At 39.7% G+C, this 25,987-nt stretch overlaps 3 protein-coding genes across 7 annotated transcripts; 2 read left to right on the top strand and 1 right to left on the bottom strand.

Annotated features, from left to right (window-relative positions):
- Positions 1-1,643: 1,643 nt before the first annotated feature.
- On the bottom strand, positions 1,644-6,408 carry si:ch211-191a24.4 (uncharacterized protein LOC100150331 homolog). Of its 4 annotated transcripts, none has more exons than XM_042416245.1 (4): positions 6,181-6,408; positions 5,425-5,518; positions 3,802-3,920; positions 1,644-2,675 (listed from the first exon to the last, which is right to left on the bottom strand). In XM_042416245.1, exons 2-4 carry the CDS (start codon positions 5,514-5,516, stop codon positions 2,029-2,031), a joined length of 858 nt encoding a protein of 285 aa, XP_042272179.1. In that variant the 5' UTR covers positions 5,517-5,518; positions 6,181-6,408; the 3' UTR covers positions 1,644-2,028. The 4 variants fall into 4 exon arrangements, with proteins under 4 accessions (XP_042272179.1, XP_042272177.1, XP_042272180.1 ...); XM_042416243.1 differs by having other exon boundaries at positions 5,988-6,404; XM_042416246.1 differs by lacking the exon at positions 6,181-6,408 and adding an exon at positions 5,860-5,979.
- naprt (nicotinate phosphoribosyltransferase) lies at positions 5,519-24,940 on the top strand. 2 transcript variants are annotated; one of them, XM_042416240.1, is made up of 16 exons: positions 5,519-5,627; positions 6,075-6,155; positions 11,464-11,575; positions 11,825-12,173; positions 14,474-14,601; positions 14,728-14,810; positions 17,660-17,790; positions 17,880-17,995; positions 18,744-18,940; positions 20,800-20,940; positions 21,070-21,154; positions 21,244-21,324; positions 21,429-21,531; positions 22,384-22,541; positions 24,084-24,191; positions 24,336-24,940. In XM_042416240.1, exons 4-16 carry the CDS (start codon positions 11,927-11,929, stop codon positions 24,420-24,422), a joined length of 1,665 nt encoding a protein of 554 aa, XP_042272174.1. In that variant the 5' UTR covers positions 5,519-5,627; positions 6,075-6,155; positions 11,464-11,575; positions 11,825-11,926; the 3' UTR covers positions 24,423-24,940. The 2 variants fall into 2 exon arrangements, with proteins under 2 accessions (XP_042272174.1, XP_042272173.1); XM_042416239.1 differs by having other exon boundaries at positions 6,082-6,155; positions 11,464-12,173.
- Positions 6,493-10,927, top strand: c7h8orf82 (chromosome 7 C8orf82 homolog). The gene is made up of 4 exons (XM_042416247.1): positions 6,493-6,710; positions 8,774-8,909; positions 8,998-9,046; positions 9,641-10,927. The coding sequence occupies exons 1-4, from the start codon at positions 6,643-6,645 to the stop codon at positions 10,135-10,137; spliced, it is 750 nt and encodes a 249-aa protein (XP_042272181.1). The 5' UTR covers positions 6,493-6,642; the 3' UTR covers positions 10,138-10,927.
- Positions 24,941-25,987: the final 1,047 nt, after the last annotated feature.

Raw genomic sequence — 25,987 nt, forward strand, 5'->3', positions numbered from 1 at the left:
AGTGGAGTAGAAAGAACAATATTTCCCTCTGAAATGTAGTAGAGTGGAAGTATAAAGTCGCATCAAATGCTGGAAATACTCAAGTGAAGTACAAGTTCCTCAAAATTGTACTTAAGTACAGGCCCTGAGATACTTTCCACCACTAAGAGTGATGAGCTGGTGAGTTGGTTGAGCTAAAAATATACGAGGTTAAAATATGACATGCAGCTGCACAACAACAAGCAACCAACTTTAATTCCCTCCACTAATGTCACGTCGCCTCGGTCGTGCTGTCGTGATACAATCACCACACTGTGTTCTCTGGAATGATAAATTTAGAAGTTGGATAATTACCTCACTCTGGAGAATTTCTTTTGTTAGTAATTATGATTGAACAGTCCAACAGTTACATCACTGGTGTGTCCTCTTGTGTTTGTGTGGTCCATTGTGTGACAGCAGAGAGGGGACACACAGCAGTGATGTCATGGTTGGCAGGAAGCCTCTGAGAGGGACAAAGGGTGACCAAACCAGCAGGACAGGACCAGTACGGAGGTCTGGTGCCCCCTGTAGGCGCTTTTATCACAGTTGCAATCAAAAAAAACAGAAGTCTCAGATAATATCACATTGATGGAGGTTTATTTAAGAAGAAAATCTTCAGAGGAGTCAAACAGTTTAGCTGCAACATCAAAACTTCATTAAAAAGTCAAACTTTGATATAAAAATATTAATTCATTCCAGTACACAAGTTATAAACACTGATATAAATCCATCTCAGTGCACACAGTCATATAATCCAACATACAAAATTAACTAAATAAAAGCCTGAAGAGCTGCTGTCCTGCTCAAACCACAAGACCTGTTTCATCCCAGACTGTTGTTACGATAACGTGAAGGTGAACAAACTACACAACTCATCTCACATGACGTCTTCTTATTACGAGATTATTCCGCTGGGAGAAATCCACGACTGGAGCGAATGATTGTGACATTCGACTAAAACGTGCAGGAAGCCAGCGTGGGGCCGAGTGAAGTTATTCAGGTGCAGATTTGATGCGTTTCGCTCCAGACACACGCGGTGTTTGCAGACGTAAAAATATCACAGATGAGATTTACACGAGCCACGAATAAGGTTGTAATGGAGTAAAGAAATCTCATTCCATTTCTACAGAATGACGTTGAACAGAGTGAGCCCACAACACAAATATCTAGAGATCAGCGTAGTGAGCTAAAATGAGTAAACTAATAACAAATGAATTTAAAACTGATTCTAAAAGGATTTAATGTCCTCGAACTGATTGTAAAAGGCAACCAGAAGGTTGGCAGTAGCAGTTTGTGTTATGACACTCCTCCTCCTCCTCCTCCTCCTCCTCCTCCTCCTCCGTTTGCTACAATAAAATAAAACATGTTTGACAGATTGTAGTAGAGTTACAGACAGCTGACGACTACTGGACTACTGTCTTAACACAACAGTCAGGTGCCCTCACGAACACTGACACGTTTTTCTTGCTGTTAATGCAGAACTTTAACTGTAAGTGATGAGGGACAAAATCCACCAAAGTCCTCCTTCTCTGCAAAAATGTATTTAAAAGTTTATTTTAAGATAATATGAAGCTTCAGCGTCCATGTCACTATCTTCCAACCTGCCCTGAATCGTTTTCAGTCTTATTCAAAATATTCTCCTTTTGTTACGATCCCAACATCACAGCTTTGTGTGGAAACACAAAGAGGGAGTTTTGTACAAAAAAATACCCACTTTATCTGATTAACTCACACTTGTGAAGCCTCATATTATCTCCAGATATCTCCAGACAAGAACTGTGGATTTTGTCCCCAGTATAAGTATCACTTTTACTGGAAACGCATTAAGAAAGAGTCATCTGATGTCCAGTATGAACAGCAAGAAAAACAGTGGATTGTTTTAAGACAGACTTTACAAATTGTAAACTTCTCCTTTAAGGGTTTTTGTATCTAAATTTGTGTGTGAAAGGTAAATCATGGTGGCAGTCTTGTAGTCTGAACCGTCCTTCAGTCCGTCCTCATCAGTCCTGCTCACACAGAGGTGGTATCAGTCCTCATTGGGGTTCTCTGTGGTTTGGATCGAGGCTGCTCCCGGTGTTTACGCTCCTTCAGGTAGCGCTTCACCCTTCGGATCGTTTGGATCGTGAGCACCGTCCCGGCGGTGTAAAGGATGGCTGTGATGAGCCCGAACAGAGCCACAGCCGCGTCCGCCCCGCTGACACTGCAGTTCATCCAGGTGTAGCCGTTGCGTAAGTACAGCCGCTCGCGCCGCTTACACACTTCTGTGGCGTTGACCCCGATGACGAAGTGCAGGTAGAGGCCGACGGCCACAACATATCCCACCGCCCCCACCGCCTGAAACGCCAGCGCTCCGAACAGAAGCTTCCGGGACATCCGGTGGGGGGGTTTGTTCCCCGCGACCACGAACAGCAGCGAGACGACCCCGAAGGTCAGGCTGAAGGGGATGCCGCCGTACATGCCCGGCGCTCTCATCTGGCTGTACTGCATGTCCAGTTCTCGCACCTGCTGCAGCTCGGTGCCCTGCAGGTTAAAGTTGGAGTTGATGTTGAAGCCGCCCAACCCGGCCATGGACGACATGCCTGATGTCACCATCTGAGCTGCGACCAAGCAGATCAGGACCAGACCGTTGGTCAGTACGGAGCAGATCAGAACGATGCCTAATGAACACATGACACAAGTTAGGAAGAAAACATCAGTTAATAAGCCGAACCATCCAATTAATCAATAGAAAGATAAATGTAAGAACAAATAATAAAACAAAATTGAAATGTTCTGTACTGGTCAGACACACACAGAGCGCTGTGAGACTTAACCAGAGCTGAAAGCATCAGTCGATCAACCGAGAAACAGAAAATTGATCAGCAGCTACTTTGAGTAGAGACCAAAACAGCAGGATCAGGAACTGTACAGAGTCCTGCTTTATTTGAAATATCTAAATATTGCATTATAACGTCAAACTTTGATATAAGAGAACATTTATTCAAACCTGTACACAAGTTATAAACAATTATATAAATCCCTAAAACCCTTAAAGACCAAGAATTTGAAAATCTCAGAACTTGCAGTCCTGCTCAAACCACAAGACCTGTTTCAATAACATTAAATAATAATTATTTGCAGCCCTGGATTTGAAAGCATAAATATTTAAAGATTTGACTCAAGACTTAAAAGCAAAACCTTCCAAGAAAACTTTTTCTGACTTTAATGGTCAACATTCAGAGACATGAGAGTCTTGTGACTCAGCATGGACCTGCCCTGAAGGACTCCAGACTTGGATTTACTCCATGAGATTTCAAAACAGCTCTAGTATAAAATTACAATTAACAGATGAATCATTTAAGTGTCATAAACATGTTCTCGGGGCCAAAGCTCACATCTTAAAAACACTTGATATCAATTCACATATATATCAAAAAGAAAACCACAAAATACTTAACTGTACTTAACTGGTTATCAGAATTGCTGTCAGTTAACTACTCGCTTCAGCTCTGTACAAAATGTTATTAACATTTCTAGAGGAATCTACTCTTGTTACATGTCATTCCTCTATTAAACTCAGGTATCAGGTGATCAGCTTTCCACCTCATCAAAGGAACAAAGCCTAAACTCTGAAAACAGGCCTGTAAACACAAGAAAACCAGTCTGACCAGTATTCATGGAGGGAAGAAGCTGTGAGCCGCAGAGTGAAACCAAAGTGCGCCCTGTGACGCAGCAGACTCAACCTCCTTCAGAAGAGCTTTCAGTTCATTTGACCTAGAAACCTCCACTCTGATCCTGTCTCACCTCTCCTGGAGCATATGTGTGTGCACTTGGACTCATGGTGCTCCACTCGTGGGACGTCCCGCACATGATGTGGATGGTGGTCGGTCTCTCTGGGGTAGTACGGAGGTCTAGAGGAGGACCTGGAAGAGAGAGACACAAGAAGAAGTTACTGAAATGACATTTATTTTGCACTGATTTAGATTTTCTTTTAAACAGGAACACTCGGTGCTGTTACAGAACTGAATCTTCTCTAAGTTTAGTTTATGTTTTCAGGTCAATATTGTATTTATATCTCTGACATAACCTACTAGTTGATCATAAAATTGTAATAAACAATAGTTAACTGTCATATTTTAAGTTTATCTAAGAATTCATACAAGAGCCGCAACTAATTCTTTTCTCAATTAAACGATTCATAGTTTTGTCTATAAAATGTCCAAAAGGTCAAACATGTCTGTCACAATTTCCTAAAACCAGAAGTGAAGTCTTCAAATTGCTTGTTTTGTTCCACCAACAGTCTTAAACATAAAGATATTTCATTTACAATCTCAGAAGACTTAAAAATCCAACAAAGAGAAGTTGAACCCAGAAAATTTTGTGAATTTTTGCTGCAAAATTGGTCAACATAATTAAACAGCATCTATTTTGATAATCAAATAATTGCTAGAGTAATTTTTCAAGCAAAAATGCCAAACATTCGCTGGTTCAAGGCTCACAAATTTATTTCTTTTCTTGGTCGTACATTGTTGTAAATTTACTATTGTGGGACTCTTTGACTCCAAGATGTTGTGATGGGCATTGTTTCTGATGTTTTATTGACCAAATGATTAATGGATTATTGTGAAATAATCGTCAGATTAATCAATAATAAAAACAATCATTAGTTGCAGCCCTACATCCAGGCACGTTATGGTCTCGCCTTGATGTGAAGAGGTTCTGTCATCAGTGTTAAATGTGCATATTCATTATTGTCGTATTCAGTATTGATTCATTATAGTTACAGCCCTGGTATTGTGTGTTGACTGTCATGGTTTGTCACTTATTGTCTGTGGAAATCTGAAAAATATAAATTATATTTGAATTTTAAAAATATATAGCCTATTTAAATGTTTTCAACGAACTCTCGAATTGAGATTCTGTCTAGATATTGTATATTTTTCTATAATAAGACCATAAAAACAGAGGTTGGAAAATATTACACACATTTTAAGATGGTAGGTCGCTCGACAGAACTTAAAGTGTCGCGCGACGTTTTCAAGTTATGCTTCAGTTTCGGTCGTCTCCATGGTAACCATAAGCTGTCCTCCAGCCGGCCTGTTTAGTAACATTATACCATCCCGACCGGGACTAATTAAACAACGATGTTACAAGTTATCTAAAGTTACAAACCAGAAGATCAATAACCAAGTTCAGTGAAAACTACAACTTCCATGGCGGCGTTAGTAACACTATCCAATCACATCGCGCGACAAAATATGACGGTGTCCGCGACATTACAAAATACAGGTGCATTACACGAAAAAAACGTCAGAAATCGTCGATTCTGTCGAATGACACTTATCCAAAGTGTCGAGCGACCTACTATAATTCTGTCTAAAAAGGAAAACTATTGAGCTGTTTAAACTTCAACTATATTGACCTCACCTGTCGGGTGATGACCGTCTGTCATCTCGGTACTGGCGGTGGTCTCCGTTTCTCTCCCGGTGTCCCCGGTTTGAACGGGGCGGTTGGCTCATACCTGTAGATTGAAAGCGATCCGTTTGAGAAAAAAATGACCTTTGAACAACATATAAACTGCCCAACTTTACATAACAAGACAGCAGACGACCTAATGGTGACCTGAGAAGGTATTTTAGGAATATTTTTTTCCTTTTTTTTTTAACGTTAATGATACAAAACAGGCTTCCCTGAGAGGAGCTCGAGCTGCTGTTAACGTTCGCTAACGTTTAAACGTTAACGTATGTTATTAACTACCATCAGCAAAGACTATTTAAAATGAAAAACAAACCAAACAGAGACTTTGCTTACAATTCAAGCTTTATAAACTTATTGTTAATCAAACCTGGATCAGGTTTGTACCTTCAAAAATGGTGAAAAAATAACAACCGTCATTAATTTGCTGGTTTAGTTATTTAGCTAAAAAACGTTAGCCTTATGAGTGCGCAGACTCACTTCGACCGTTAACTAACCGTCAATTTTAAACTTACTGTTAAGTCGATATCGATGAAAGCACGATAAAGTCCAACTATACCGCCATTATTGGATCTTAAATCCTGTCTTCTGCCTGTTGTGAGAGTCCAGGTAGAAACAGCTCCACCCTACCTGAAGAGGAGGAGGAGGAGGAGGGGGAGGAAGGCGGAAGAGATACCTAACAGGTATGTGGAAGAGCTCTCTACTCACACACAGCTGGAGCTTCACTGTAAGCGTTTATCTCTTCTGGACGGAGTTCAAGCCGTTACCAGCGCGTCTGAATCAGCCGCTTTGTGTGATGTCAGTCCCATCCGTGGAGCCAAAGAAGCCTCTGTCTGTTGTGGTGTCTGTTTTAGGGGGTGTTCGCCTTTTAGTGTGAGCAGCAGTCTGTCTGTCTGTCGCTGTGTTGTGGAGGAATGTGACTCTTCAGTCAGTCCAGTGATTTACATGAAGCTCCCTGCAGCTCTGAAGAGCCTGTTGTGTTCAACTCAACAATATTGCTCTGCACTGGAATCTACTTTCACACAGGCACAATATAATATGTAGGCTGCTTGCTCTGATAATGGCTCATAAACTCATGTTTTCTAAACCACTGGCTTATTGAATAAGCCTGTGGTATTCAGTTAAATCAACCAACTACAGCTGCAAAGATTAGTCAAATTCCAAGCAAATATGCTAAATAGTCAGCGGCTGCAGCTTCTCCCATGTGAGGATTTGATGCTTGACTCCAGATGTGGAACGTAAGATAACACATTTACTCAAGTACTGTACAACTTTGAGGTTCTTGTGCTTTACTTGAATATTTCCATTTGATGCTACTTTATACTTCCACTCTACTACATTTCAGAGGGAAATTCTTTCTACTCCAGTACATTTATTTTACAGCTTTAGTTACTTTTCAGATGAAGATTTGACACAATGGATAATGTAACAAGCTTTTAAAATACAACACATTGTTAAAGATGAAACCAGTGGTTTCCAACGTTTTTGGCTTTTGACGTCTTACAAACAGCAGTGTGTAGTCGTGGTCACATTTCAGACGTCTATGAGTTGTTAACAGCTCCACCAAGTAGTGATTTTTCCCTCTAAACTTCTCACATGCTTCCATTTCAATAAATGTTCAAATGATCCAATATTTCAGCAAAAATCAAAGATTAGAGAAAAAGTCCAAAAACTGAAAACAGATTTGTGTATCAGAACTTTATTCTTCTTCTTTCCTCTCCCATTAATCATCTCACGACCCCTCAGATTTATCTGCTGACCTTTTGGAGGGGCCTGACCCTTAGGTTGGGAACCACTGGACTAAAGTAGCTAACTGTATATAAAGTAGTGTAAACTAGCTCCACCTCCAGCAGCTACAACAGTAACATGCTGCTCTAACACTGATGCTTCACTATTAATAATCTAATGATGTCATATCTCTTTCCAAGATAATATAATTTGCTTCTTGCTGGCTTTCTTTTGCTACTTCCAACTAAAAAAACCTTACTGTTTTACTCTGGAAAATAATAAGTCTTACACATATGAAGCATTCAACACACACCTAAAAACATGTTTCAGACAGACTTCCAGGACTGTAATAAAGATGTGCAGTGTGGAGTGAGAGTAATGTCATTGATCATAAAACCAAAACAAACCTCCCAAAATAACATGCAGTCTAAATCTAATCTGTTTGACAATCAGAGGAATTTCATATCGTAATACAAACAGTTTAGGATTATCATAAATCCCCGGTTCACCACAAGGACTTCAGTTCTCTGGTTTGAGCAATGGGGCATGTTCAGTTAATAAAATGTCACCCTTAGTTATACAGGATAACTTAAAAATGACCCCGTGGAGTTATGTTTAGTTAATCTTTAAATGGCAAACATATAAAAGGTGTAATTCACTCTAAAAATAGACTCAACCCTGCAGGCTAATAGTTTTTTTTCCATGGATAAGAAGAAATGTGGATTGACTACAAATATGCTACAAAGTTAAAAATCCCTTTTAAGGTTCCTCATAATATCCTTGTAAATCTCCTTTAGTAAACTAGTAAAACTGTACTGGCTCACATGATGTATATTGTTTAAAAGAGGAAACTGTTTGTCTTTTTAACATTGTCAAAACTTTTGGGAATGAATGAAGCCATTACGTTTTTGATAGCAGTGACTGTGGCTTGATAGCATTTTCAATTAGTGATATAATATGTGAGATCATAGACAAATTCAAGCTCACTGGTTGAATTTATTATATTTTTTAAATATTTTTTGCAAACTCACAAGCAGAAATACCTCAAAGTTCTACTGAAATGTGACTTTTTAAATAGACCTGTATAAATAATTCATTCATTTTCATATGATCCTATCAATTTACACATTAAACACATACTAGAAAAAAGAACACTATTTCAATCCAGCATGAGGCTTTGTCAAAAAATAAAATATAAATTTTATGTAACACAAGTAATATATTATGCATATGACTGAAGAATGACACAGGATGCCATATTTATGTTATTATATTAAATTTGTGTTAAATAGTGTCATATTTACATTAAAGTGTCATCATTGTCCGCTAGGTGGCAGCAGTCAATAATAAACTCAGATATTTCAGCAGTGAAACTCTTCCGGGTTACATCTTTGAAAACAACAACATGAGGGAAAGTTCTGGGTTATTTAACATCGTCTTTGAGTAGGAACTTGCTTTGAAACACCGGTTGTCATTCGGACACTCCGGTCGCTCTGTTTTCCTGTTTATATCTGAATAAAATAACTCTGCGGTTCTGCGCGGCCATGTTGTTCCTCCGGACTGCGACTCTCAGCTGGAGGAGTCTGACCGCTCTGCGCTGCCTGCCTGCCGGCTACACCGCCTTCAGGACCGCCGCTACATATATCCAGGGCCAGAGCCCCGAGCCTCGCATCCGAGAATACTTCTACTATATTGACCACCAGGGACAGGTGAGTGTAGAAGCTGACACACAACAAAACATTTAAAAATACACATTAAATTCTTGTCCTTGCATGACATGTTTATTTGTGCTTCCAGCTGTTCCTGGATGACACTAAAGTGAAGAACTTTGTCACGTGCTTCAAAGGTAAAAATACGTCAATACACACGCACAGTTTTTATTTTACATAGAGTAGATTTAGATTTAAGTGTTGTTAACATGTCATAAACTAGACCTCCACATATAAACGTTTAAAAAGTATTTTATGGAAATCTTAATCATAAAGGAACAGTGCACGTTTGGTAGATGTGCTTCTTTAGTATTAACAAAAATTAGACAATCGATAAGTTGATCAGATAATTGATAGACAGCGATTTATATCTGATTCATAGTTTAGTCAGTTTATCAAACAATTTACCAGATGTTCTCTGGTTCCAGCTTCTCTAATGTGAGGATGTGCTTCTTTTCTCTATTTTTATGTCACTTTAAACTGAACATCCTTTGATTTTTGACCGTTTATCTGACAAAACAAGACATTTAAAGACATCACATTGTTCTCTGGGAAACTTTAATGAGCTTTTTTCACTACTTTTGTGGCACTTTGTTGACTAAACCTAATGTTTCACAACCTTTTTTGGCTTGTGAACCCCTAAAATAAAGAATGTTTTCTTACAGGCTCAGAGTTTGAGTGTGAAACTGCTGAAGCCTTCAACTCTTCATCATCTGTTTCTTTATTATCAGATAAGCAGTTCCTGGTCTTCTTCTTCAGTCGTCTGCGTTTAAATCAGAGCGGGCGTTACCAGGAGGACTTCCCCTTCGTGTCCCTGTGTGGCAGAGAGAGGAACTTCATGCGCTGCGATGACCGACCTGTGGTCTTCACCCACCTGCTGCAGAGCCCCGCAGGGCCGCAGGGCATCATGGGAGACCAGGAGCTGCTGTCGTACTGCGGCGGGGCGGAGAAGCTGACTGTCCCCTTCCGTCCGGAGGCGATTTACATGCATCCTGCCAGCGGACGAGTGTACCACCCCTGCTCAGAGCGCACAGGCAGCATCGGCCTGGTCCGATCGGCTCTGGCCATCGAGCTCAGCCCGTTCTTTGTTTACGCTCCGGAGCAGGGCCAATCAGGACAGCCTACACACTTCCTGTGGGGAGGGAAGCAACACAAACTGACCAATGAGCTCGCAGGAAGCTTCCCCATAGCAGAGGAGGGCAGCGGGCAGGAAGGAGAAGTCGGATAATGTCCCCAACAGGTTAAAAATGCACCTTAATCATTGAATTTTCATCCTGACGGCAGGAAAATACACTACTGATGCTTGTGATCACAGTGTGATTGCTACTGATTGAAACCTGGGCCAGCGTGTCCTTGAGTCACATGACTTGTGAGAAGTGGATTTGTCATATTTAACATTTGATGCAGACTGTTGGACTGGATATCAGTGGCTAAATCTGTTGTTCCCAACCTTGTTTTAGCCTGAGACCTCTCAAACAAAGCTTTTTCTCTTTACATTCCCTTCATTTGAATCATCTTTAAGGTCCTGAAGAGATTAAACTATTCAGCATGTCACAAGAAAAAAAAGCAAAGATTAGATACAAATCTGCAGAAATAAACACACTGTAATTGTGTGTAGAAGGAATGTGTCTTTCTTTTCTTTCCTATTTTGTTTATCATGTGAAAACATGTTAGATTTCTGATGCAGGGTTGGGAACTACTGATGTAGAGCCTGAAAGATGTTCTTTTATATTAAAATGTGTTTTCTGTTTCTTCACATTTAAAGACAAAAATCAGAAACATGAAAATATGTCAGAGCAGAGCAGTGTTCATGTGATTGTACATCAAAATACAAAAGCACTTAGAATAATACATTAAATACAGAAACGTTATTTATGATAACAGCTACAGTGGCTACAGGTAAGATAGATCAGCTAGTGCAAGAAGTAGCAGTTATGAAATGTTAATATGTTGTGAATAAGAACAGGAATGTTTCTGGTAACTGAAATATCCGTCTTGAATAAATGAGATACTCTGAAGGTCATGTGTTCTTTTGTTGTGTCACATCATGGACAGGAAATGTTGCAGGTCACATTTCTACTGCAGATCTTGCCACATCACCCTGTTAGTGTACTTAAAGGACAGGGTCACAACTTTAAAACAACAGTCAGGTGTCCATATGAACAGAGAAAGAGGTTTTCCTCCCATTCATATTGGCTATTAAAAGATCCAAATGTGCTTTCAATGTAAGTGATGGAGGTCATTACAGTCGTTTTTTCGCAAAAATGCATTTAAAAGTTTATCTGAAGCTTATATGAGGCTTCAGCAGTCTGAGTTAGTCATATTAAGTGGATATCTGACATGTTTACAGTCTCTTTAGCATCAAATTCCCTCTTTGTGTTTCCTTGTTGAGCTGTGGTGGAAGTATAGTAACAAAAAGAGGGACTTTGGCACTAAAAAGACTGTAACATTGAAAGATATCTACTTGATTTGATAGGCTCCTGACTGTTGTTTTAACAGACCTGAAGAATTGTGAACCTGTCCTTTAATATGCTTAACCTGATCTACTATTCAGCGCCCTACAAGGAGCCATTTATTTGGATCACTATTTACGCTGAAGGATCTGAATACTTCCGGCCCTCTGCCAGGACATCCAGGGACGGCATGGATTATGGTTCTTGGAAAAGGTAATTATTAAGTATATATCATTCATCTTATTCATCGTTTAAAAAAAAAAAAAGAGCCAAATGAATCTGTTAAACGACGCGTGACCTGGTCAGGACATTTTTGAATTCTGCTGTCCAGAGAAAGCGAAGGCCGGTTAGATTAGATTATAAATACGCCATCTAAGAAAATATTTGCCAACTGGAGAGCTTCATTTGAAACTGGAACTGCAGAAGGTATCACGCCTGCTCTGCCTTTGGGGCTCCGCTCAGTTTCTGCTGCAGTTCAAGTTGAAGGAGTCAAGTGTGGCTGCGGAGAACTGCAAGTCCCAGAGATCTCGGCATCAGTGAACCTGGAACCAGGGTTTGAATAACATGGCAGCGCCGTCCAGCAACACATGCGGGCTCATGGAGCGGTCGATCCGGGAGCGGGTCCCGCCGCTGCTGACGGACCTGTACCAGTTCACCATGGCCTACGCGTACTGGCGGGCCGGACGGCACCAGGAGCCCGCCGTGTTCGAGCTCTTCTTCAGGGACAATCCGTTCGGCGGCGGCTTCTCGCTGTTCGCCGGGCTGCACGACTGTCTGCTGTTCCTGCGCAGCTTTCGCTTCACAGACGAAGGTTAGTAAGTCAACTTTACTTCATTATCTCTGTTATAAACATTAACACGGTTGCTGTTTACTGAAATTCTTAATGAGTATGTTATTTTTCCTCACATGGACGTGACATTGCGTCCTCCAAACTCCTGTTACGCATACCGCTGTGGTTGCGCAATAGTTCACCGTGCGACCCCCGTGAGGAAAACGTGAACGACGGGTACGGTGGGATATATCGGTGAACTTTGACGTTTAGCGTTGAACTTTAGCACACATCCGTAATCTCTAATGTGCTGTAAGGATCAGTAGTACGTGAGGCCAAATGGCACATACTGCATACCAAAAAAGTTTGATCTGTGCAAGTAGTTAGTCCGCTCAGACTAGTTAGACAGAGATATAAAACAGGATAGAAGAGAGTTTAACCAGTTTTAAACAGTTATGACTAATGAGAACTCAAACATTTAGCTGTTATAGTTGTGTAATAGTGTGGTAAATTATTATTTTCATTATGGATTAATCTGTGTGTTTTTTTCGATTAGTCGTTTGTTTTATAAAATGTCAGAAAATAGTGAAAAATGTTGATCAGTGTTCCCCAAAGCCCAAGATGCAGCCTAAAATATCTTGTTTTGTCTTCACCAACAGTCCACAACCCAAATATACTCAGTTTACTGTCATACAGGACTAAAGAAACCAGAAAATATTCACATTTAAGAAGCTGGAATCAGAGAATTTTAGTATTTTTCTTTAAAAATATACTCAAAATGATTAATTATCAGAATAGTTGGTGATTAATTCTGTTGATCGATTAATCAACTAACCGTATTGTAGCTCTTGTAACAGCCAATACTGAAATATATAACGATTCTTTATTTAAGTAGTTTAATACTCTATTACATGTAAATGACCTGCATTCAAAACTTAAATAAAAGTACATAAATCTTAGCAATGTGTGTTGACATAAAAGTACTCATTATACACGATAGCCTTTTCACTGTTACATTGTTAAATATATTATATTACCAGATTATAAATAACATGAAATCAGCATTTATAAATAATAATAATTTTCACTATAATTAAAATAGTGAAAAATGCACGTTACAACTTCTTAGAGTCCAAAGTGACATATTTGTTCATGTTTAGTCCAAAATCCAAATATTTTACCATCATGTGTGACACAAAAAAAGCTTAAAATCTTCACATTTGACAAACTGCAGTACTTTATAATATGATATGGTTTGTATATAAAACCTTATCAGTAAAGTAATTGTAGCTGTCAGATAAATGTTGTGGAGTAAAAAGCTAATCGCAGTGTAGTAGAAGTACACAGCTGCATAAAATGGAAAAAGTCAAGTAAAGTATCAGAAAATCAGAAGTACACTTAAGTTACTTCCCACAACTTCAAGCAGCCAATAGTGACAGAAATATTCAGATAAGCGTGAAAACCAGTGTAAAAACATTTTATTATGCATGAAGGATCTGCTTTCAAACTATTATTTAAGCTGAAGTACAGAATTCTTTCCAGCAAAATACAATTAGTTTCAAAAGTAAACATACTGATGATGCAGAATGGTCTCTTTGTTACATTATTATTGTATATTTACTGGATTATTATTACTGCTGATTTAACATGTAAGCGTCATTTTAATGTTGTAGTTGAAATTGACTTATTTTGCATACTATAGGGGACGTTGATCTATAATAATACATCTCATTTTGTGAGTTTTGTATGTAAAATTAACATGGAAATGAATAACATATAAATAAATAAATAAATGAAATAAATGTAGCTGAGTACAAAAAATACAATATTAACCTCTGAAATGTAGTGGAGAGAAATTATAAAGCAGCATAAAATGAAAATACCAGTAATCAGGTAAAGCACAAGCACCTCAAAAGTGTTCTTAGGTACTGGAGTAATTGTACTTTTCACTTTCCGCCTCTGTCTGCAGCAGTCAATGTTCAGAACAGGAAGATATTACAGTACGTTAATGCCCCACAAACTCTACTGTACTGATGCTGTTGTTGCCATTCATGAGCTGCACATGGCCACACTCAACACATTCATAGTCGAACCGTCATCACAGTCACAACCTTTCAAAAAACCTTACAGATTAGATTAACTGTACAGAAAGTTATTAGATTTAGCTTTATAATTGTAGTTCTGTGTGTGTGGTGAGACGGGACATGTGAGGGAGCGAGGACACATGGAGGACCCATGTGCTTGTATAAGAGCACATGTGTGATGAGTTTTAGGATGAAGGACACCCTCTCGGTTGTCGGTCTACACGGCTGTTGTGTTAAGGTTGTGTTTTGTGGATCCAGATGTGGAGTTCCTGCGCTCCGTCCTGCCCCCGACCACCGACCCGGCCTTCTTCCAGTTCCTGCGAGGCCTTGACTGCTCAGGTGTCACACTCCGCTCCGTCCCAGAAGGCACTGTTGTCTTTGCCAGGGTGAGCTGCAGGGCTGTGAGGGAGGGAGGGGGGGGGGGTTGAAACTGAGGGTCAAAGGTCACAGTCAGGATCTGTAGGTGGTCAATGGAGGATGTAACTTGTGTTGCATGTGTGCAACATCTGCAGGTGCCTCTGATGGAGGTGGCAGGTCCGCTGGCTGTGGTCCAACTGCTGGAGACCAGTTTATTGTGTCTGGTTAACTACGCCAGGTAACCACACACACACACACACACACACACACACACACACACACACACACATACACACTGGGAGATATGACGATATACACTGTGAGACAATATAAATTTGTCAACTGTCAGAGATTTACTGCACTGTTTATACTGTTTAGTCTCTCTGATATCTCTGGATGAATTAGGTCATTGAGGCCAATGTCGCAATATTTAACTTTTTTATTATTTTTATATCAATGTGATAAAGTATCTTGACTTGTCAGATATTTCAGTTTTTGGATTAGCCAAAAAAGAGTTTCTCAATTGATTTTCCAGAAGATTTATTATACTATAATAAATGTCAGTATCGTAATATAAACTGTAAGAGAGGATTTTATTCTCAATGCACCAACACAGATTAACCAGCTGGTTCTGTGATTATAATGAATACAAATATATATATTTTAAAGTGTGGACTTGTGTAAGAGGTGACTTTTGGTCACTATTAGGTAGTCACGTGTATTTGTAGGGCTGCAACAGATGACTATTTTCATTATTGATTAATCTATTCATTATGTTCTTTGCAATGAATAGTCAAGGAAGAGTGAAAAACGCCCTGTTATAAGTGCCAAGATCCAAAGGTTACTTCTCCAAGTAGCTTGTTCTGTACAATCATTGGTCCAAAACCCAAAGATATTAAGTTTACATGTTTGCTTCATTAATGGCAAACAAATTAATCAATTATCAACATTATTGATGAATATTTTTTGTCAGTTTTTCTCTAGACTAATCAGTTAATTGACTAAATATTTCATCACCGTATATTTGGTGTTTTAAGGCTCACTATTACCATCGGGGGGGGACACAAAGTTTATTCCATTTTTCAATGTACATTTCTTTGCAATTTATATCCTCTACTCTGCTACACCAACCCATGATTCCTTGTTTTCATGTTGTGCACAAGTGTTTGTAGTCTAATAGTGCTTCATTTGGGAACTAAAGTAGTCCAGAGATGATAAATACATTATGTATGTCAGGCTGAATTATGTGGAAATGTGTACACAGTAAAAAAAAAAACAACCCAATAATCTAGATTATCTGTATTTGATAGAATGGTGCCGGCCTAAGAGATATTTCATTTACTGTATCACAATTTAAATGAAGTATTGAAACAGATTGAAGCAGATACAACAGTTTTAAAGGTTATTTAAGGTGGTGACTGAATGATCAACATTTTCTTATAATTGATCATCTGTGTGCATTTTACACACATCAATGGACCAAATAAAAGCAAAAAAGTGTATAAACTATTTCAGCTCCGTTGCCCTCAACCTGTATTTTCAGGGTTGTGGTTACACACTTGTCTTTCACGGTGGCTTCTATCAGGACTCAGCTGCCACAGCTCCTGAATCCTGGACCCAAACTGGATCTTCTCACATCACTCCAGTTTTAGCGTCTTTGTACTGGTTACCAGTTTCTTTTAGAATCCATTTTAAAATCATGGCACCAGAGTACATCAGTGAACTCTTTACCCCTTACTGTCCGAAAGGCCTCTTAGATCTGCTGGGTTGGGCCTGCTAGTTGTTCCAGAGTCCAGGTTAAGATCAAAGGGTGATCGAGTTTTTGCTGTACTGGATCTTCAGCTTTTGAACAGTTTTCCAGTTATTATTTGGTCTGCTGACACTGGTTCTGCTTTTAAATCCTGTTGTCTTCTCTCCTGACAGCTAGTCTGTTGTGCAACCACCTGATTTTAAGTTTATTTTAATAGTTTCAATTATTTTGGATGATTTATTTTTTAACTTATTTTATAGTCTTTTAATTGTGAGCTTGTATTTTGCTGTTCTTGTGTTTTACTTGTTATATTTGTGATTGTCTTTTATGCTGTCTATGGAAAGCACTTTTTGCTCTGAGTTTGAAAAGTGCTATACAAATAAAATTATTATTATTATTATTTTATAGCCATGTTCAGAGGTTTGTGTAATGTAACAGAAGTTTTAACAACAAACAACAGTTTCTTTCCCGCTCCTCTCTGTTCATTTGGACTTGGGAATATTTCTTGACCTGACTGATCACAGTAGATGGTGCTGTTTTCTGCCCTTCCACTGACTCACCAGTCACAAAAAATGACCCACAAGCCACAGAAACTCACCCACATGTGTGTTTTGTGGTTTGTAGGGAATCTGGCATGCAGGGGGTGGAGTCACGGCTGGAGTTGAGCAAGAGAGGGAAAAAAATCACTGTTGAAGGGCAGACGCTATGGTGGCCCTGAGAGCTCAACGCACTGCAACTCAAGAAAACACATGCAAATAGACAAAACACGAGCAAATTAAGAAAACATCTTCATCGATCACATCAATTTGACGATAAATCTTCTGCAAATACAGACAACACAATGAGAGTGTTTCCAGAGGACACTTAAAAGTGATGAACACGTCTGGACATGTGATCACAATGTTAAAATAAACCCAAAACACTTCCGCTTTAGCTCAGTTTCCAACACCACTGACGGATAGCCGACTTCAGTAACATCATGAGTCACAAACCAACAACGAGCGTGTCCAGACGTGTTCTTCACTGCACATGTGTTGTCAAAGTGATGAAGATGTTTTCTTAATTTGCTTGTGTTTTGTCTATTTGCATGTGTTTTCTTGACTTGCAGTGCATTGAGCTCTGTCCTTCAAGAGTGATTTTTTCTCTTCTCATGTTCAACTCCAGCCATGACTCCACCCCCTGCATGCCAGATTTCCTACAGACCACAAAACACACATGTGGGTCAGTTTTTGTGACTCGTGGGTCAGTTTTTGTGACTCATGGGTCACTGGAAGGTCAGAAAACAGCACCATCTACTAAATATTCCTAAGTCCCTCTCTCTCTCTCTCTGTTGATAGTCTGGTGTGTAGTAACGCTGCCCGCTTCCGCCTGGCGGCCGGCCCCAGGAGGAAGCTGCTGGAGATGGGCCTCAGGAGGGCTCAGGGACCAGATGGAGGGCTCACCGCCTCACGATACACACATATCGGAGGTAAACCCTGTGTGGTCTTTCAAAAATTCATGTTCTTACACTCACTCTGTAAAGACTGCGTACATTTTACTCTTGAATCTGTCTTTCAGGGTTTGATCTCACCAGTAATGTTCAGGCTGGTTTCCTGTTCGGGATCCCCATCGCAGGAACCATGGCACACTCATACGTCACTTCCTTTACCTCCCTAGAGGAGGTGTGGCCACAGGTGAGTATCTGTTCTCTTGTCCAATCATCGTTAAGGACCATCGCAGATTCCTACATTACTTTTGATCATTATCAAAAGCATACCTTTCTGGCAGCCGCTGGGTTCAGTTGTTGTCATCACAGAATGATTTGAGAGACTTGAAATGTTTTTTTAGCATTTAAATCCATCAACTTCTTCGTTATCTGTCTTATTTCTTCAACAAAGTTATGTTATCTTTGGAGCACTTGTGGCCCAGGAGTAAAACACCTCTGTGTTTGTCATGTTTGTATTCTTTTCAGCTCATTGTTTAGCTTTTAGTTCACTCTCATCACTCTCTTAGCATTGTTTTCATCAAGTTCAAATTATGTTAAACTGCAGTGCAGTGGCACATTATAAAATCTGAGCGATACACTCTGCTTACATGCAAAGAAAGGCTCCAGCAGTTCTTCTGGTTATCATGTGTAGAAAGACTTAGATCCCCAATGAAGCTCCACACTTGGAGCTGAAGGGACCGAGTCAACTGGAGGAAGCGTGTAGTTTTCAGTGTCGTTAGCTGTGATGACTGCAGTGCAGGGAATCGGTCGGTCTACATTTGGAAGAAAAAGGGGAGAAAAGTAATGTTATCATGTGTAGTGCTGCAGCTGTTAGACTGTTCTTACTTACTTTTGGTGCATTCAAAGACACTCTGACATCTGAGATTTTACTGAACAGCTATTACATGTAATATTAAATTTGAATTAATAACATGTCTCTGTTTATTCCCAATCAGACTCTTGTGGCAGTGAAGGGGGAGCCTGACCCAGTCGACTTCATCTCGTTGACGAAGGGCTGGCTGAGTCGTGTCTGTGAGCTTCTGGGTGCTGAGCCGGGGAAGATCCGCGAGGGCGAGTTGGCAGCCTTCCTGTCCTACGCCATCGCCTACCCTCACAACTTCCTTCCTGTGATTGACAGCTACAGTGTCAGCTGGTAACTACTCTAATACATACGACAGTTTCCGCTGAGGCTCTGTATCAAGGCTTTTATCTTGTGATGAATGACAAACAAGCTCTCACTCATTGTAGAATCATATGATCTTTCCTGTTGACTTTGTGGTTGTTGATGTGTGTCCTCATTTGCATGAGCGTATTTACTGCTCAGCTTAACTCTACACAAATGTTAAGAGTAGCGTTGATTTTCTATAACATGTCAGACTCATGATGGACGTGTTTTTAAAAGAAGGATAAAAATTGATGCAGCAGAAACAGTGATGTCACATTTTTTTATTACATTAATTCTTCTTCATTAATTCCTCCTACATTACCCACAATGCAACTCAACTCGCTTCACTCAACTGTACAGATTAGAGTGTGTTATGCTACTATGGGCTAATGTAGCATGGAGCTGCTAGCCTCCAGCAGAGATGAGGAGCTACAGACGTCTGGTGACATCACTTCTTTCTAACTCAACATCCCCAAATTTTTGTAGTCTTCAGCCCCAACTGACGCTGACTCAAGTGACATCACTTGAGGCAATTTATCAAACTTCACATACCACAGCTCCCTTTGGAGACACAAAAGGCTTTATACTACTTTTTTTCACATATGCAGTGTAGTATTTCCCCGACACCTGGAAACAGACTTTGATGAGTAAAATCAGTGAAGTTGCCCTTTAATCTTCACACATTCCTGCAATTTCACTCAAATATAAATCAATGTATTATTACCCCATATTCACACTTGTTAAATATAAGTAATGTTTGTGCTACAGCAGTGACCCATGATCATGTTTTTGGATTTTGCTGCACTGAATTCTTTTTACCAGAAGGAGTCACTAGTGCAGACTGAATCAATGAGGCCTTGAGAAGTGAACAGTATCTGTTAGTGATACAGTGAGCTGGAAAGCCTCAGTTATTATTATTATTATTATATCAGGACTGGTAATTGTACCAATACACACGGTTTTTTCACAGTTTCCAAGATGGACACAATGAAAGACTGTGTATATATTTATTTATTTTTGCCTTTATTTTACAGTGAGTGTAGAGATCAGGTGTTGCACTGAATTCAGCTCCCTTAAAATAAGTCTTAGAAGTTATTAGGAAGTCTGAAATTTAACTTACAAATGTCTTGAATGTTTCCTCTTTCCTCCTGTAGACAGTAACATTAGTGACTAACTTTTTTGTGTGTGTTTGTCGGGAGACGTTCTACATCTATAAACTACCAGTGAGACTGGTGCAACAGTGGGTTTTGCTGCAAGAAGCTGTTTACTTGCAAACATTGTCACTACTGCAGCTACATTAGCTACAGGAAACTCATCCACTCATAACAGACAAGTGTCAATTTAAGCAAAAACTTGAATGAAAGTAAATGAATTAATCATTTTTTAATTGGTTAATCTGTTCATCCATTTTCTGCCACTTACGAGCGTCCAGGTAACTTTGATTTATTTGAATCATTAGGAGTTATTGTTATATATTGTTATATAAGTAATTCTTTGCCATATCGTCCCTGCTGGTCATACTTTCATACTTTATGATTGTGAAGCAGGTGTTAAACCTGCATTCTTTGTGGTATTAAAAAGGTCTTAAAGTCTTACATTTCCCTTGGTAAACACTGCAGAAACCCTGAGAGATAGACAAGAAACATGGACGGAGAGAGAGAGCAACTAATTAATACTTTCATTTCTCATCATGATTATTCTGTTGATCTTTTAATCAATAACAGTAAATGTTTAATTTATAATTGTTAGAAAATAGTGGGAATTTCAGTTTTCCAGAACTTTTCCCATCAGTCTCAGAGTTGTTTTAGCTCATGTGGTGTAATGTGTGTGTGTGTGTCTTATTTCAGCAGTGGTGTGTTGAACTTCTGCGCCGTGGCGTTGGCGCTGTGTGAACTGGGCTACAGGCCGGTGGGAGTTCGTCTGGACAGCGGGGACCTCTGCAGGCAGTCGGTCGACGTCCGTCGTCTCTTCAGACTCTGCAGCGAGCAGTGAGTGAGGTGCCATGCTACATGTGTGCATCAGTATGTCTTTAAAAACCTACAGTGAGAGTTGATTTTGTTCCTCCGGATGTCTGAAGTACACTTTTTATGTCTAATGAGGCTTTTCCGTCTCTACAGTTTCTCCATCTCCACCTTCGATTCACTGATCATCGTTGGGACTAATAACATCTCAGAGCAGAGCATGGTAGAGCTCAACAAGAAGGTAAAGGGACCAAACATGGAGAATGGTTTATGATGAATCGCTCCGGGCTTTTATCCTCTTCCATGATGACGTGTGTATCTTTGTTTCAGGAGAATGAGATCGACGTGGTCGGTGTTGGAACACATCTGGTCACCTGCACAAAACAACCCTCACTAGGTTGTGTGTATAAGGTGATTTAATAAACACAAAAAGTGCACAAACAAGAAGAACCACTCAATCCAAATGATCCAATCTCACTTCTTCTGTCATGGTGTTGTGTTTGTTTGTGCGTTAGCTGGTGGAGGTGAGGGGGAGGCCCAGGATGAAGATCAGTGAGGATCCAGAGAAGAGCACCGTCCCCGGGAGGAAAGCTGTCTACAGACTAGTAGACAGTGAGGGTGAGAATTAATGTGAAGAGTTTTTTAGCTGCACAGCATTGCCATCAAAGCGCTACTGAATGTACTGGATGTATGTTAACTAGAGCTGCAACTAACAATTAATCTGCTGTATTAATAAACACACATCCCAGTTTCCCCGAGTCCAAAGTAACTTTTACAGATGTCCAAATATAAATCCAATATTCATTTTGAATGATGTAAAACAGAGAAAAGCAGCAAATTGTCACATTTGAGAAGCTGGAACCAAAACATTTTTGCCATTTTTGCTTGAAAAATGACAAAAAAAATGATTATCAAAACAGCTGCTGATTAATTTTCAGTTCATCTAGTAGGACTGTTGTGGTGATGTCAGCATTCAAACTGAGCCTTCAGGTGTTTTCAATGCTGTATTGTTTAGTTTGGTTAAATTGTAGTATGATTCGTTCCCCCTCGGTGCGATTAGTTTGAGCAGATGATTTGCTTGAGTTTTTTCCTGTGTAACAAGAAACAGAACCAAGAGGAACAAGTTTACTAAGTCATCCACTAATTTAGACCAGAGGAAACAAACCAGAGCCTCTCTGGCTGACAAAGTTCAGCTTAGACTCATGACAGATGAGTCAACTCTGACAATGTAGAAATCAGCCTGACAAGCTGAGTCTGAGATGTCCTGAAATAGTCACCATACAGAGTATAAACCCACCGTTCATACAATCTTTCTGTATTATCTTTACTAGGGGTGAAGAAGTAAGACAGCAGTTTTTTCTCTATTTTTACTCCATCCAGCTATTTTATTTCCTGGTGTTTAAAGAGTGATTACAGCCTCATGGTGGCTATAAACGCATTGACGGTCTCCCACTCTTTCCTCTCCTGCAGGCCATCCTTTTCTGGACCTGGTGAGTCTGGCAGTGGAGTCTCCTCCAGAGGCAGGACTCCCACTGAGCTGCTATCCTCTGGGGTGTGATAACACCTCTGTCTCAGTCACTCCAGCTCAGGTCACCTGTCTGCGCCAGGAAGCGTTTACCAAAGGACAGGTGAGGATGAAGCACGACCATCCAGAGACTGATATTATCACAGTATAACCTACATTTGTAGACTAGTCGCTGCTTTATGATGCTTGTTGTTTCTTTTCCATCATCACATACATATTGTTGTTAACTTTTGGGTTATCATCTGGAGCAAAGTCTGGTGAAGTGTCCACCAGAAGTGCAGAAGTTCTCCAATCCTTTACTCAAGTAAAAGTACCAATACTGCAACGTAAAAATACTCCATTACAAGTAGTGCATGAAAATCCTACTACAGTAAAAGTACATAAGTATTATGAGCTTGATGTAGTTAAAGTATTGCAGTAAAAGTACATAAGTATTATGAGCTTGATGTAGTTAAAGTATTGCAGTAAAAGTAGTGGTTTGGTCCCTCTGACTGATATATTATTATATATGACATCATTAGATTATTAATAGTGAAGCATCAGTGTTAGAGCAGCATGTTACTGTTGTAGCTGCTGGAGGTGGAGCTAGTTTACACTACTTTATATACAGTTAGCTACTTTAGTCCAGTGGTTCCCAACCTAGGGGTCGGGCCCCTCCAAAGGGTCATCAGATAAATCTGAGGGGTGGTGAGATGATTAATGGGAGAGGAAAGAAGAAGAATAAAGTTCTGAAACACAAATCTGTTTTCAGTTTTTAGACTTTTTCTCTAATCTTTGATTTTTGGTGAAATATTGGATCATTTGAACATTTAATGAAATGAAAGCATGTGAGAAGTTTAGAGGGAAAAATCACTATTTGGTGGAGCTGTTAACAACTCATAGACATGTGAAATGTGACCCCGACTACACACTGCTTTTTGTAAGACGTCAAAAGCCAAAAAGGTTGGAAACCACTGGTTTCATCTTTAACAATGTGTTGTATTTTAAAAGCTTGTTATATTATCCATTGTGTCAAATCTTCATCTGAAAAGTAACTAAAGCTGTCGAATAAATGAAGTGGAGTAGAAAGTACAATATTTCCCTCTGAAATGTAGTAGAGTGGAAGTATAAAGTAGCATCACATGGAAATACTCAAGTAAAGTACAAGTACCTCAAAACTATACTTAAGTACAGTAGTTTCCACCACTGCAGATGTGGACTAGAAGTCTGTATTACGTGTTCATGAGCACTGTTGTGGACAGCAGTATACACTTCATGGAAACACACCCCTAAAGGTCTACAATTTGGATTGAACCACCGTCTGTCTCTCCACCTACAGGCATAAACCACATCTGAAAACAGAGAGTTCAGGGACATCTTGTGGTGGTTGTAGAAAGGCATTGTGGGAAATGAATGAAATGAAGCATAGGACAGAAGTTAATGGTTGGTAGATTGTGCTCCTTAAAGTTGAAGAAGGCATCAGGCAGGAGCGGTGTGGCGTTTAGGGACACGATTTGGATAACGACAGCAAAAACATCAATCACGCCTTAAAAGTCATGATACTGATACTGAATGTCCTGGAGGAAATAAAACACAGTCTACATCAGTGCAGGACTCTACTGTGTTGGAGTTTAGTCTTCATGAATGTGTCTCCCACACTTTGTAGGTCACACACCCTCTGTGCAGCGCTGCAGAAACTAGAGCAAAGGTCCAGGGCTCCCTGCAGACTCTGAACCCTCGACACAAGAGACTGCAGGAACCAGACTCTTACACAGTGAGTCCCCCCACCCTCTTCCCTCCCCCAGATCTTTAGCTAAAGCAAAAACAGAACACCTCACACCTTCTCACAGATACAGACATGACTCTGCATTCTTACAAAGATCTCTTTTCCCAGTGTTTTTCCTTCTCTTCCCACCAGGTGGCGTTGTCAGAGAAACTCCACAACCTGGTCACAGAAATCCGAAAAGGCAGCTCCAACAACAGCAACTTTCTCTTAGCCAACTAAAGAAAGAGAGACGCACATTTATGTGTTCTCATCGCCTGGCTTCATGTCTGTTTATTGACACTATTCTCCACAGTGCCTTACAGTAAAAGGAGTGCATACATTTGTTATGCGTTGCCTTATGAAACCTTCACAGTGTTAACACTATACTTCAAATACAGGAAATGACAGTTGTGTTGTTTCCTTTGTATCTAATGCCTATTAAAAGAGGTTCAGATGAGGACAGACTGGGACAGACTGAAGCAAATGATAACAAATCCTCCTTATAACTAAATGGATTTTTCTTCTGGAGACTGTTGTTTTCAAGGAGCAACTGCTGCAGAAGCATCAGACAAGCAAGACTAATTGAAATGACGGATAATTGAACTGTTGAGTTACTCACACTTGATTTTAACCTTAAAATAAGTTATAAAATGGCGCTGAACTTTGATTTCTTTCTCTCTTTTTTTCTCTCCTTTTTGTTCATGAGGGTACCTTCTGTCCAAATGTTAAAAAAAACTAAATAAAGAACAGAAGTCTCACTGCTTTCAATCAAAAAACAAAATTGCAACCAGGTATTATTGTGAAACTCACTGACAGATGTTAACTGAATTCGTTCTAGAGGAGGTGGGGTGATTTTAACATTACCTGCCCTGGTCAGTTCATTTTAATCCCGTTAGGAGCTCATATGTAGGTCATTTTTCACCCCACCTCAGTTTTTGGTGAACTCACCAGAGAGACATCTTTGTATTTTAAAGTAAACATCTGAGTGTTTTTTCTGCAAGAAGAGCTGCTTGTCCTGCTTGACGAGAAATTTGAATTTTGTGTGTAATTTTGTGTAAATCAAGAAAAGTTTTTGCTAATCTGATAGATGGAAACATGCTAACAGCAATATATATTGAGGTCATGGTGGATGGTGTTGTACTGGGGTGCATTATAAGTTGCCCTCCAGTACACCACCACCCACTACGAACTCAATAATAAATGTTAAGTAGAATTATCACCTTTCTGACAACGTCAACAAAAACCTGAAAGTGTATAAGCTTCATAAAAGTAGAGTTTATAGCAGAGCTGTTGTATTGCATTAGATTGCACAGGTGTTCCTAATGAAGTGCTTGGTGAGTGTATATTTAAGACCACATCCTGTTTGTTAAAACGCCGTCCAGAACCATTAGTTAAATAATCTAGGAGCACATTTAATATTTCATTCCCCACCTGTCCCTGTAATCAGTCATAATTTACCAATGTGTTCATCTTTAGCATGTTTCTGATGTTGTATTAAAGCCATCATGTCTCCAACTGAAACTTTCTGACTTTGCTGCCCCCGGTGTGACTATCAAAAAAAACAAAAACCCACTGTAGCAGAGGAATGTAAGCTGCTACAAAGACTGCACCAATTTTCACCTGCATTCATATTTTTCTACAAACCGAAATTTTGAACACATAAACGCATAAAACCTGCACACATAATGATTTTAAATCAATTCTGATTTAGCGCCACGCTGCCAAATGTCACAATCATTCTGTTCTAGTTGCGTTTTTGCTCCTTTTCAGCTCATTTACAGGTTTCATTTAGAGTTTAAAAAGTA

Source organism: Thunnus maccoyii, chromosome 7, assembly GCF_910596095.1.
Source record: "Thunnus maccoyii chromosome 7, fThuMac1.1, whole genome shotgun sequence".
NCBI classification, from domain to species: domain Eukaryota; kingdom Metazoa; phylum Chordata; class Actinopteri; order Scombriformes; family Scombridae; genus Thunnus; species Thunnus maccoyii.